The 12,291-nt window shown below is 38.4% G+C and overlaps 1 protein-coding gene across 1 annotated transcript; it reads left to right on the top strand.

Moving 5' to 3' along the window:
* Positions 1–8,769: 8,769 nt before the first annotated feature.
* Positions 8,770–12,291, top strand: pmch (pro-melanin-concentrating hormone). The gene is made up of 3 exons (XM_067427291.1): positions 8,770–9,040; positions 9,865–10,033; positions 12,107–12,291. The coding sequence occupies exons 1-3, from the start codon at positions 8,798–8,800 to the stop codon at positions 12,154–12,156; spliced, it is 462 nt and encodes a 153-aa protein (XP_067283392.1). The 5' UTR covers positions 8,770–8,797; the 3' UTR covers positions 12,157–12,291.

The raw sequence follows: 12,291 nt of genomic DNA, 5'->3' as shown, positions 1-12,291 counted from the left end.
CCTGAAGTCTCCGAGTGATTGTAATGACAGGAACTATACATTTGCATTTCCTTCTAAATAACATAACCACAAATGAAAATTAGCTGCTTGCTGAACAGTTTCATGGGGAATGGGCCTTCTAGAGAGCATTTGATTGGACAAAAATTGTTAGTGCAAGATGAGTCATCAATTTGAAGTTTGTTTTCCCAGAAGAGAAAGATGTTTTTTTTTACTCACAAGATAACAAAAATCTAAAAGCTTCAAAACATTTCAAAAGAGTCTTTCAAGCAGAGAAAGCAATGTTCTTGCCCCTTGCAAAGCACGTCGGATAAGCTACTAAAAGGTAATAAAGGTAAAGCATCTACCAAATCATACATTAATGCCCTAAAACTGCACATTTGCAGCATGACAAAGTGATACTTCCTAAAATATGACGTTCCGGCAAGACAAACAAATCAGGCAGTGGATGTACTGACAAGAAGGCTGCACATTCAGCTCTTTCTCTGAGGTACTCAGCGACGGGACAACGCTTATTGTATGCTGTCAGCACTTTTTAATGGATATATGGAACAATCAAGGCTTTTAATAAATAAATTGGCCACCTGGCTTATGCTCAGCAGACATAATTTGAAATGTGGAGCAGGCTGCTGGCAGATGTTGTCTCAATGTTTTTTTTAATGTTTTTTTTTTTTGCCATCAATTTTTCCAAATCAATTTTTATTATTATGCCCAAATACCTCCAACTTGGTCTGCACAAAAAAAAAAAAAAAAAAAAAAAAAAAAAACACATTCCAATAATTTGCTAATTGCATGTAATTTTACACTTTTGTAAAGCAATTATTTACTCAGCCTGATGTTGTTAAAACTTGTTCTCACTGCTCTTTTCCATATAGTGAAGCTTGTGACCAGAAATCCATAATGTCATAAAAAGAGCCATAAAATATACAATCAACAACTTATTTATACTTCTCCAAGTAAAGCAATACAATAGGATTCTGCAAGTAATTATCCGCTGAAAATCTTCCCTTATGTTGCAACTTTCAAATCGTATTTGTGATTTGAATATGCACACATAAAAATGTGTTCATGTTACCTAAAACTAATAGAAAATATATGTGTTATACTAAAATAAAGCTAAAATAAAATGAGTATTACAAACCTGATTCCAAAAAGTTGGGACACATTGTGAATAAAAACAGAATTCAATGATGTGGAAGATTCTATTCAGAATACAATGGATGACATGTCAAATGTTTAAACTGAGAAAAATTATAATTTTAAGGGGAAAATAAGTTGATTTTAAATTTCATGGCATCAACACATCTCAAAAAAGTTGGGACAAGACCATGTTTACCACTGTTTGGCATCCCCTTTTCTTTTTATAACAGTCAGCAAACGTCTGGGACCGAGGAGACAAGTTGCTCAAGTTTAGCAGAGGTGGACCAAGTACACAACTTCATTACTTGAGTAAAAGTAAAAGTACTACTGGGCAAATATTACTCCGTTACAAGTGAAAGTTGTAAAAACTTTTTACTTAAGAAAAAGTACAGAAGTATTTGTTTTCAAAAGTACTTAATTATCAAATGTAAATTTCCTTTTTTATGTCAATGCATTATTTTATTATTGTTGTATAAATGCACTTTATGCCACCACAGTTTAAGCCAGTCAGTGATGCTCCATCTGACGTACTAGCATACGACAAACTTAAACTCACTTAAATACGTCCTTGTATAAAAGTTACAAAACTCTTTACAAAGCTGTTGTCACTTTAAGGCCGAACGCACGGATCCAATACACTGTTAATGTCAATACTCGCCAAAATGAACATTTTGACATCTGTCTTCTTCCATTTTGCTATAAACTATAAATCAGTGTTCAAAAAATGCTGGAAAAATCATTGAACTTCACATGATTCTACAAGAGTGATCCCTAAAAGGCTTTCTGCAAAAACCCAAACACCTTTTAAAGAAAAAAAAATCATCCACTGACTTTTAAAGCTGCTACAGAAACGACTATCGACATCGAAGACCTTGATAGAAATGTAGTGGAGTAAAAAGTACAATATTTGTCTTTCAGATGTAGTGACGTTAAAGTCATAAGTTTCCAGAAAAAATAATACTCAAGTAAAGTACAGATACTCAAAAAGTGTACTTAAGTACAGTACTCAAGTAAATGTACTTAGTTACTGTCCACCTCTGAAGTTAAGGAATAGGAATGTTGTCCCATTCTTGTCTAATACAGGCTTCTAGTTGCTCAAATGTCTTCTTTGTCGGATCCTTCATCTATGCAGCCATGATGTTGTAATCCTTCTTCTATGCAGCCAGCATGTGTCATGGCATTGCCATGTTGGAAAATGCAAGGTCTTCCTTGAAAGAGACGACGTCTGGGAGCATATGTTGGTCTAGAACTTGTATGTACCTTTCAGCATTGATGGTGCCGTTCCAGGTGTGTAAGCTGCCCATTCCACACACACTCATTGCAAGTGCAACCCCATACCATCAGAGATGTAGGCTTCTGAACTGAGCACCGATTATTGGGTTTTCCTTGTCCTCTTTAGTCAAGAAAACATGGTGTCCCAATTTTCCAAAAATAACTTCCAATTTTGATTCGTCTGACCACAGTTTCCCACTTTGTCACAGTCCTTTTTAAATGAGCCTTGGCCCAGAGAAAACGCCTGCGCTTATGGATCATGTTTAGATATGGCTAGATATTTAGATTATATATATATATATATATATATATTTTTTACCTATAGAGTTTTAGCCGGCAACAGCGAATGGCACGGTGGATTTATTCACTGACAACGCTTTCTAGTAATATTCCTGAGTCCATTTTGTGATTTTCATTACAGTAGCATTCCTGTATGTGATGCAGTGCCTTCTAAGGGCCCAAAGATCATGGACATCCAGTATGGTTTTCTGGCCTTGACCCTTACGTACAGAAATTGTTCCAGATTCTCTGAATCTTTGGATGATATTATACCCTGTAGATGATGAACAAACTCTTTGCACTTTTTCTCTGAGAAACTCCTTTCTGATATTACTCCACTATTTTTGCGCAGCATTGGGGGAATTGGTGATCCTCTGCCCATCATGACTTCTGAGAGACACTGCCACTCTGAGAGGCTCTTTTTACACCGATTCATGTTGACAATTGACCAAATAAGTTGCAAATAGGTCCTCCAGCTGTTCCTTATATGAACATTTAACTTTTCCGGCCTCTTATTGCTACCTGTCCCAACTTTATTGGAATGTGTAGCTCTCATGAAATCCAAAATGAGCCAATATTTCGCATGACATTTCAAAATGTCTCACTTTAAACATTTGATATGTTATCTATATTCTATTGTGAATAAAATATAAGTTTATGAGATTTGTAAATTATTGCATTCCTTGTTTATTCACAATTTATACAGTGTCCCAACTTTTTTGGAATCAGGTTGTAAACTTGAGTTAAGAACACTAAAAATAAGTACTAAAATGACTAAAATAAGAAAGAAAAAAAAAGGATAAATAGAAATATTTAAAACAAACCAATTATAAACTATAATGACTACAACTTAAATGAAAATATCAAAATAAAGACCTATTCAAAATTATTAATAAATATTATCACAGCATAATAAAATAACACAAACCTTTGCTTTGTGGTTTGCTCTGTATATGTCTTTCCCCAGACTACGGCTTCGGAATACTTGAAATACAGTAATTTGGACTACTACGATGATGCTTTTTGACATTTTTGGAGCTTAAAAGGTCCTGGTCACCATTCACTTTATTTAGGGAATGCATTCATGTTCTTCTAAACATCACCTTTTGTTTTCCCTGATCATAAAGGTTTGGAACAAATTTACATTTTTATTTTTGGATGAATTATCACTTTAATAAGGGTTACAATTACAAAATCTACTTTCATAAAAAAAGTCAGCCAAGAACATAAACAATAAGTACCTGCTTGCACGTCCAAACCACACTCCATGAAAACACTTTTAATCCTATTAAATCTTGCACTGTTCCAAAGACATTCTAGTCTATTATGACAACAGCAATTTACACTTCTCAAACGTAAAATGTGCCAGTTCCACCATTCCATTTGCCATCCAGCAATGGTAACCAGCTGTTTGAAGGCAGAAGCTTCCCATCTGCTGGTCAAGTTCAGAGAGATTCTAGCTAAAAAGCAAGCTTGTGTATTTCCCCCCCGACTGGGCCTACTGTAGCTCTCAGAGTGCCGAGTGCATCTAAGGACACGGTTTCTGGACCTAACCCTGAAACTGAAGCTTCTAGCTCATTCAACTTACGTGTGCTATTGTCTTTTCAATGACCTTGTGGTCTAATTCAGTTCTCTCTCCCATTTCCCAAACTTCCCCACAGTAGTTTCAGAAGAAATAGAATTAATGTAGGGCTGAAAAGCCCTTTTTCCACTGCTAATGAATACAAAGCATCAGTTAGCCTGCTGAAAAGACTGGTGCATGAAGATTTGCAAAAATAAATTATTAATGTAAGTATTCTTAAGGGAGCAGCAACTATTTAAACAGTCTTGACAGTTTGTTTCTCTCTCTTTGTTTTGGGCAGGTGCACTGCAACATCTGGCAGCTTCACAATACGGGCTTGACCAACCATTGATGAATCGCATTCATTCCAGGTGTTCAGGTGTATACTGGAACATGACTGCTTTGTGCTGTTTTGATTACTAGACAAATACATAAGTGACAGACTGCCAGTTCCTAAAGGTATAATAGCAATTCTGATGGGCAATAGCAAATCCTAAATATAATAGCAATTCTCCCATTTTCGTCCATAGCATCTCTTCCTGTTTATATACAGTACATAACATATCCTAAAATGAAAACTGAAAATGTAAAAACAATATATTACTATAATAGTACATAAATAAATACATGTACTGTACTGAGTCTCATGCATGATCCATATGTTAATAAATAAATACATATAAAAGATACAACGTTTTCCAGTGATCAAACCTCATCCAACGTTCTAACAAACAGTTCACACAGCTAACCCACTGTTCACAACCCAATCAAATCCTGATGGATAAAATCAAGTCCCAACTTACATTATTTCAAGCTGCATGTGTTGCATCACTGAACTGAAATGCATTGTGAAGGCCATTTTATGAGTATTAGCAATTAAGAACTGTAATGCTAGAGAACAAAGTGATAATAGTGATAATACAAACCAAACTCTTCATAAATCTCAAAGGTCAACACACAACCTACATGCATGCATGCGGTAGCAGGCGACATCCACACCCCTACACTCTCCCTTTCACCCTCTACCTCTAGATCGCTCCCTCCGTCAGCAGTGGAAATTCACTGGGAGCTGATTGTGGCAAGGGAGTGTTGGCTCAGCTGCGAGCTTTAAGAACCCATGATGTCAGACACATATTTTCCTTGGAGAGTTTCTCATCAGCTGCATTGTTCCTGGAAACCATGGTCTGCTCTCTGGGCAACAAAGAAGCCAACCCCATCTCAGTCCACCATGGTCCCGCTTGAGCCCCCATTGGCCCCTTCAGCCCTGAACCCATCATTTACTACACCACCAAACAACAGACGAGTAAAGAAAATAATCTGGTAATACGATCAATGGGGAGAGCATCTTGGAATTGTGACCGTAAATTCTACTGGTTTCCCAAAGGATGATCAAAAGCCGCATTTTAACGTCTTCGGAAAATGGAAATGTGTGAAGAGAGAAGTGCGTGTAGACGTGCGTAACAAAATAGGACCGAGTAACATGCCCGTTCTTTTTGGCATCAGTTGGGAAATATGGTGATGATACAGGTGATGTCATCAAGCCAAGCATCCATGTTGACCACAAGACGCATTTGACCACATTACAGCAGTGCCCCCTGATATGAGAAGCAAAGGAACTAAATGTTCCCGTGAGATGCTCCCTGACAAAGTGCTTGGTTCATCGGTCCCACTGCTTAAATCTTTCAGTCCATTTCCACAGTTCTTTTTTTTTTTGATGCATTATTTAAAACTCATCACACAGCTCCAGTTTTGTTGAAGAATTAATGATTTTCCTCGAAAGAGAAGCATCCACATGTGATTTTTAATTCAAACCGGCAATGAGTGGAATATCTTTGAGTCCGGGGCCATAATTGTATGTAACTTTATCCCACCAAAAAAAAAAGACCTGTCATTCAGACCACTCTCTTGTTTCCATTACTGGGTATTTCAACTGCCAATTCTGGAGTGGATACATGATCCATCAATGGCAAATACCGTGAGGTGAGAGATGATGGGGCCGTGGCGGTATCCAGGGCCAAAAGCGTGATTCTGTGTAAAGGAAGAAAGAGCCAAAATTCTGATGTCATTACATATCTTGTGTCACCTCTGGTAATTCCCATGCAAAATATTCAGAGGACACAAATGGATTTCCAATAGTGCAACGCTTAAATTACAGGATGCTCACATCTCCTGTTTTGCGGCAAAAGGATAGATTTGCAAAAAAGCAAAGCAAAAGTCCCAGTAAGTCTGTACTCCCAAAGTACATACTACAAATTGCAGAGAGCTTTTGCAGTAGTATGAAATTGAATAGCAGACATGAAATACCTTTAGAAAGCTGACATGTCCTTCAGTGCCATGTGCTAAATGCCATCTAAAATTAAACTACAGAGACGGGCAACCTATCACACACCTAAAATATACATTTTCATATACATTTTTATCTAAAATCTTGATGTTGAAATAAATAAATGCACTGCAACTGAAATAAATTTGAATACCCATACATTATCTCTTTAAAATTCCATTCCAGCTTGTCAACATTATTCATGACTGAATTGCTTTACATAATTTAATAGAGATCAGCTCTCAGAACAATCAAAACAAAACAAAAAATTAATGTGACAAGTATGGAAAAGTAAGACTGATGTGAAGGATTTATTCAGGAGAGGGACAGGAGTGGAGTATCACAATCTTCCATTTTAGGTGAACTTAAGTCATGTCTAACTAACCAGCAAATCTAGCTAGGTTTGGTGTAAACTTTGTGAAACTGCAGCACCTAGTTAGCTTGACTGTCTAGCTAACATTTCAGTTACACTGAGATCGAAGGTTCAAAAACCTGGCAAAACAATGAAGCTAGACCACAAATGTACTCCAAATGTATCACCAAGGTGGCAATTATGGCATAAAAAAAAATAAAAATAAAAAAATAAAAAAATATCCACGAATATTAGCATGAAATTGCCCATCAGAACATTAGATTATCATTGTGAGGGCAATCAAATGTAGGAAGAGGTCTCTCTGAAGGGTGAGACACATCAGAAAGAGAGAAAGAGAGGTTAGAATAACAGAGCGTCAAACTCTGAAGTTCAGTTGTACTCTTGTTGGAACAGACGTGTCTCTATAGACCAGTTGAGTCCTTCAGTAGAGGCTCTCTCACTCCAACACAAATACTCACTAAATAAAGGCTGAGTGTTCCAAGTAAAATCACTTCAGCTGAGTTCAATAACTATTATTCATGTCCCATTTCTTCTTGCCTGTGCAACAGCCTCCATGATATTAATAAGGAAAGCCCTTAAGTTTTCATAAGAACTGAAGAGGAGCCTTGGAGCACAATGCAAACACACTTTTGATTTCTTAAGGACCCTATAGGACTCAAAAAACAAACAAAAAAAGTTTTGAACAGCTTGAAAACAGTGTTTTCTGTAAGCCCTAATGATCTATACACAATAGAAAGACTCTTATGAACAGTTTCTTTTAATGAGTCAATCAAAAAGATAGAGGGAGATGTTTTAAGCTGTGTCTGAAACCGCCCCCATTATCTTAAGGTGCAAAATTTTGCAGGCAAAAAAGAAATTTTCACTAGAAATCTGGAATTTGGAACAGAAAGCTGCTTGGTTTAAATTAAAGTGACTTTTGTGTGAGCAGTGCTTCATGCGCTATTAACAGTGGATAAGGACATTTTTTGCTGCCGAAACATTGCTAATGTTATATACTGTGCTTAACGTAGTGTTATTGACATTGTAAACCACTTTTAACCCTGTGTAGAGGAAAGTTTTACATTAATTTAGGGCATCACTTTCTTGTTGAAAAATATTGTCTTGAACGTATAATTGAGCAGTGTAGACATCTTAGGGATCTTAACACCAACCTACCTCTCACATCTTTCTTCATAATGTCTTTCCCAGCGTACTGGTCCTTTGAAGGCGGCCACCAATACACGTAGTCCTTTTTTAGAGAGGTCAGAGTTCTACCTACGATGAAATTACATATAATCCAGCACTGACCTACAAACAAAAAAGGACAGGAAGATATTAGAGGATGCTGCACCAAGGGAATTGGAGTTGTCTGATGGATGACGATGTCTCAACAGGCATTCTCCCTTTATCGAGGCTCATGCCTTTCATATTGTAAATGTTTGATTACTACTACTGCTTTTAGATATTATACAAAATGTGGCCACAGTGCACAACCTCTGACCCTCTGCATGAGCTTGACGAACAAAGTATGGTAGGGGTGCGAGAGTCATAGCGGCCCTTTTCTCTAGATTTACAATGAAATGTTATTTGGACTTTTACAAAGTCACAGTGGGGTCTTTTAGAAAATATAAAAAACATCAAATATATAATCCTCGTAGTTTTAAGCATTTCACAGTATCTTCCCTGCAGATGGTCTTCAACCTCTTTATGTCAAGGTGAACCACTTGAACCAAATGAGAGCCATCGAAGTCATCAATAACTCAAATAATAGATCAAAACAGCCAACGCATCATCATCGGACACTATAAAAGCACACATTTGCTTCTTAGCAGACAGGTTCCTGCGAGCAAATCAACCATCATAGCCCAAGATCATGGCATCTTCCAACATGCTCTTGGTTGCACTTGCACTTTTAGTTGAGTGTACTCACTCAACAATGGCTCTGCCCAAAGTGAAGATAGGTGAAGAACAGGCAGACCGAGATAGACTGATGTCGATAGCAGGAGAAGACGATATAAATGATATAGGAACTGGGCAGCTCACCTTCAGAAGACACCCCATCATAGAGGGCAGACTGGTGGATGAAGACGGGACAAAACGCATCTTCATACTTGCCGTAAGTTTTTGCATGTCTATTTAATGTTCCATTTGTTTCACATCAGACCAGCCTTGTCACAATTTTTTATTCATTGGTGTTACAGAAAATTATTTTATGTTATGTGCACTTTAAAGCACTTTGGTTAAACATAACCAAAGGTTAATTTGAGAAACAAATGCACGGTTTTATACAGGGCTTTCATTAAACCAGGATTAGGTTTTAAGTCAATTAAGGAATTTAAGCAGCTTTTATAAACATGCCTTAAAATGAAATAAAAATATATGTATATTACATTATTCAATCAGTTTTAAAGCAATGATTTGCCTTTAAATCGTACAAATTTGATTTTGCTGGTATCTCAAGTATCGTGGCCTTTCAACGGGTATCTAACAGAGCTTTCACAATTCAAGGTTGAATCGTCCTCACATTGCTACAATTATCAGTGCAGTAATGGAACAGTCGAAGAGGACTATGGGAAGGACACGGTCACAAGAGGGGAAAATGGAATCTATGGATAAAAGGGCCCACGGTGATATTGTGAAAATTGGCTAAGCGAGGCATGGGAAACTTTGTCGCAATTTGACATTTCTTCCATGTGGGGCTCCATCCACTGGATTTGCTCCAGTAGTTTGGGAGCAGTTATGGAGAGGGATCTTGAGGCTACCCTTGGGCGTGTGTTGTTCAAATGAACTTAAACATCTCCATGTGTGGTTTCAAACTTTCATTCTCTAGGAAAAAAATGCCTGTAGAGGGAGCAGTGTGTTGGGTTAGGCTGCTTCTGTTCAAGTGGTTGTCCCACGTTCTGATGTGTTCATTTAAAATGCATTTCCCTTTTCCACCAGGACACAGGAATAAAAGGGTCTCCTGGGAGGGAAGCAAACGGTGCCTTTTCGAGAAACTTCCCTGTACTGTCGCCACATGGGACGGATCATGCTCTGGATGGATTCGACATGAGTGATGAGCGGCATAGTGTGGATGATGTCATTCCTGTGAGCAGGAGGGACATAGACAGTAAGCACTGCCAAGTTTATTATCTACTTCCTCCCCACTGGTGAGATATTCTTACCTAGCATGAAAGCAGTCAGAAATTGAATAGTATAAAAATGCTTTTGAAGTGATGGTCAAGTTAAATTGTACATTTATTAAAATATAAAAACTTTTCACTCTGTGATGGACTGGTCATCCATCAAGGGCAGTGGTTCCCAAGCCTGGTCCTGGAGTACCCCCAACACTGCATTTGAGATCTCTTATCTGACACAAACCTGAAGTCAGAGTTAAAAGCAACTTTAAGGCAAGTGAGAAGGGTGCATACATACGACAGACATTTTACTATCCCATGAGGCCACGGGAGAGGATTTGTTAATGACAGTGGCACGACGCAACTGACACTGGTAGGTCAGGTGATAAGGGCAACATGGCGGCGCATGTAGTAGGTTCATGTTACAGTCATACTACACACATTCAAACTACAGAACAGGGGTGGGGAACACTGATCCTGGAGGGCCACTCTCTTGCGTAGTTAAGCTACCACCCTGAAAAAAAGACTCACCTGCCTGTAACTTTAGTAATCCTGAAGACCTTGATCAGCTTCAGGTGTGTTTGATTAGAGTTGGAGCTAAACTCTGCAGGACACTGGCCCTCCAGTGATACGTTCCACTCCACTTTAAGACACGCACTTGCAAACTTCCCTAAGCACTTCGCCTCGGGGGAATCCCCGCCGCCATTTTGAAGTGCGTTCCACTTCGTGAAGTGGACAAGGGAAGTTTATATGGACAGACCCTTGATCCCTCGATTTTGACCGAGAGAGCATGTCTACTTCATCTGTACACGTCAGGCAGCTTCATATAAGGAATATATAAATAAATACACTCCATAGTGGATTCCAAGTGATCAAGGGCTTAGGGTGTTCCAGTTCAGCTCATTGCGAAGGTTCCGCCAGTAGTGGACACTCATGCAACGTAAGTGAGTGAACGAGACAGAGGGAAGTTTGTGTGTGAAGGGCATATTAAAAACGAACTGGAACGCAGCACAGGATTAACGTTCCCCACCCAGGCTATAGCACATACTTTTTTAAGTGGTTGTGGAGCATTTACTTATTTAAAATAAGTACCTACTCAGGAGATTATGCAATTTCAGATGCAGCCCATCTCTTCTGGAGTGAGCTGGTGAGTTGAATCAGGCATGTTTGATTAGAGAGAGAAATCTAAAATGGTAAGTGCTGGGGGAACTCCAGAACAAGGGTTGGGAACCACTGATCTCCTCAAATATTACTCTGGAAGATCAAAGCCCTGCAGAGTTTAGCTCCAACTCTAATCAAAGACACCTGAACAAGCTTATAAAGGCCTTCAGAGTGACAGATAGGTGAGCCTAATCAGGGTTTGAGCTAAATTCTGTAGGGAAGCGGCTCTCCTGGGCTGGATATTCGGAGCCCTGATCTAGGGTGTTTTCCAAAACGCTGAGATATGCTTGTGGCATGGGTGCCGGAACCTAGGACAGGGGGTGCTTCTCATTTCTTATTTGTGCATCCTCGTTTCCTTTCCTTGCATCTTAGCTCCACCTCCTTAGGAAGCGAGGGAAGGTTACACCCGTGTATCTTCGCTCACCTCCTAGCGGTGTAATTAGAATTGAGATGCCCTTAAAGATGGCTGAGTTGGAGTTTCCAGGTCACAGGCTTGAGGACAGAGAAGCGAGGAAATGAAAGCATCAGTTTGAGTATTGAGAAGCACCCAAGTAGTTTGAAAAATTAATGGAAATCATTTTACAATATACAGTAAAAAAATTAATTAAAATGACATTACCAAGTGGAGCAGAATCTTTGCTAGAAACCAGTGGGTAAAAAGTAAAACCTGACATCCATAACTTTCTGGAAACAAAATAGATTACCAGAAATATATATACCCAGACTAATATGATTTTCTGGTTCTTATAAGCTGGTCTGAAAAGTGTTCAAAACCCATCTAAAACCAAAGCAGTCCAACAAACAAACTTAGGTTGAATCTTTGTTTCAGGAGAGAATATGCCCATGAGTAAAAAAAAAAAATATTGTCTACTAAATTTGTTTTGTTCTTTCTGTTCTCTTTACAGTGTTGAGGTGCATGATTGGAAGAGTATACAGGCCCTGCTGGCAAGCTTGAAAACAGAGCAGCTGACAAAGCATCTGCATGATTTTCCCAGCTCTCCCTTGATCCTTCAAGATACTCTAAATATAAAGATGACAAACATACTTGTATGTTTAAAAAAAATGAAATAAAACTTTATTAAAATCTGCA

This window comes from Pseudorasbora parva, chromosome 20 (assembly GCF_024679245.1).
Source record: "Pseudorasbora parva isolate DD20220531a chromosome 20, ASM2467924v1, whole genome shotgun sequence".
NCBI classification, from domain to species: domain Eukaryota; kingdom Metazoa; phylum Chordata; class Actinopteri; order Cypriniformes; family Gobionidae; genus Pseudorasbora; species Pseudorasbora parva.
Note: the sequence above shows the minus strand (reverse complement) of the source record. Positions and strands in the feature narration are given on the sequence as shown.